This window comes from Penaeus monodon, chromosome 28, assembly GCF_015228065.2.
Source record: "Penaeus monodon isolate SGIC_2016 chromosome 28, NSTDA_Pmon_1, whole genome shotgun sequence".
Classification (NCBI taxonomy): domain Eukaryota; kingdom Metazoa; phylum Arthropoda; class Malacostraca; order Decapoda; family Penaeidae; genus Penaeus; species Penaeus monodon.
The window spans coordinates 6509254-6509509 of NC_051413.1; the positions used below are offsets into that span (position 1 = coordinate 6509254).

The following is a 256-nucleotide window of genomic DNA, read 5'->3' on the forward strand; positions in this document are numbered from 1 at the left end:
CAACGACACCGACGTCACCTAAATAGGCGTTCACCCCCCTCCCCCCTTCCCCAGGTGGCGTGTTCGTGGTGCTGCTGTGCGGCCTCGCCTTCGCCGTCCTCATCGCCATCCTGGAGTTCTGCTGGAACGCCAAAAGAAACGCACAGATAGATCGGGTGAGTCGAGGGGTTTAATCGTTTTTTTTTCGTTTTTTTTTTTCGTTTTTTCCTAGTTTTTTTTTCTTTCTTTCTTTCTTTTTCGTGTGCGTGTTTTTTTT

General features: G+C 48.4%; 1 protein-coding gene across 1 annotated transcript in view; it reads left to right on the forward strand.

Annotated features, from left to right (window-relative positions):
* Positions 1 to 256, forward strand: part of LOC119591330 (glutamate receptor ionotropic, kainate 2-like) — a gene marked incomplete at both ends in the record, with an annotated part of 143921 nt that overhangs the window by 132746 nt on the left and 10919 nt on the right. Inside the window, 1 exon segment of the mRNA XM_037940060.1 lies at positions 55 to 155. Within this exon segment, the coding sequence (XP_037795988.1) occupies positions 55 to 155 (101 nt within the window).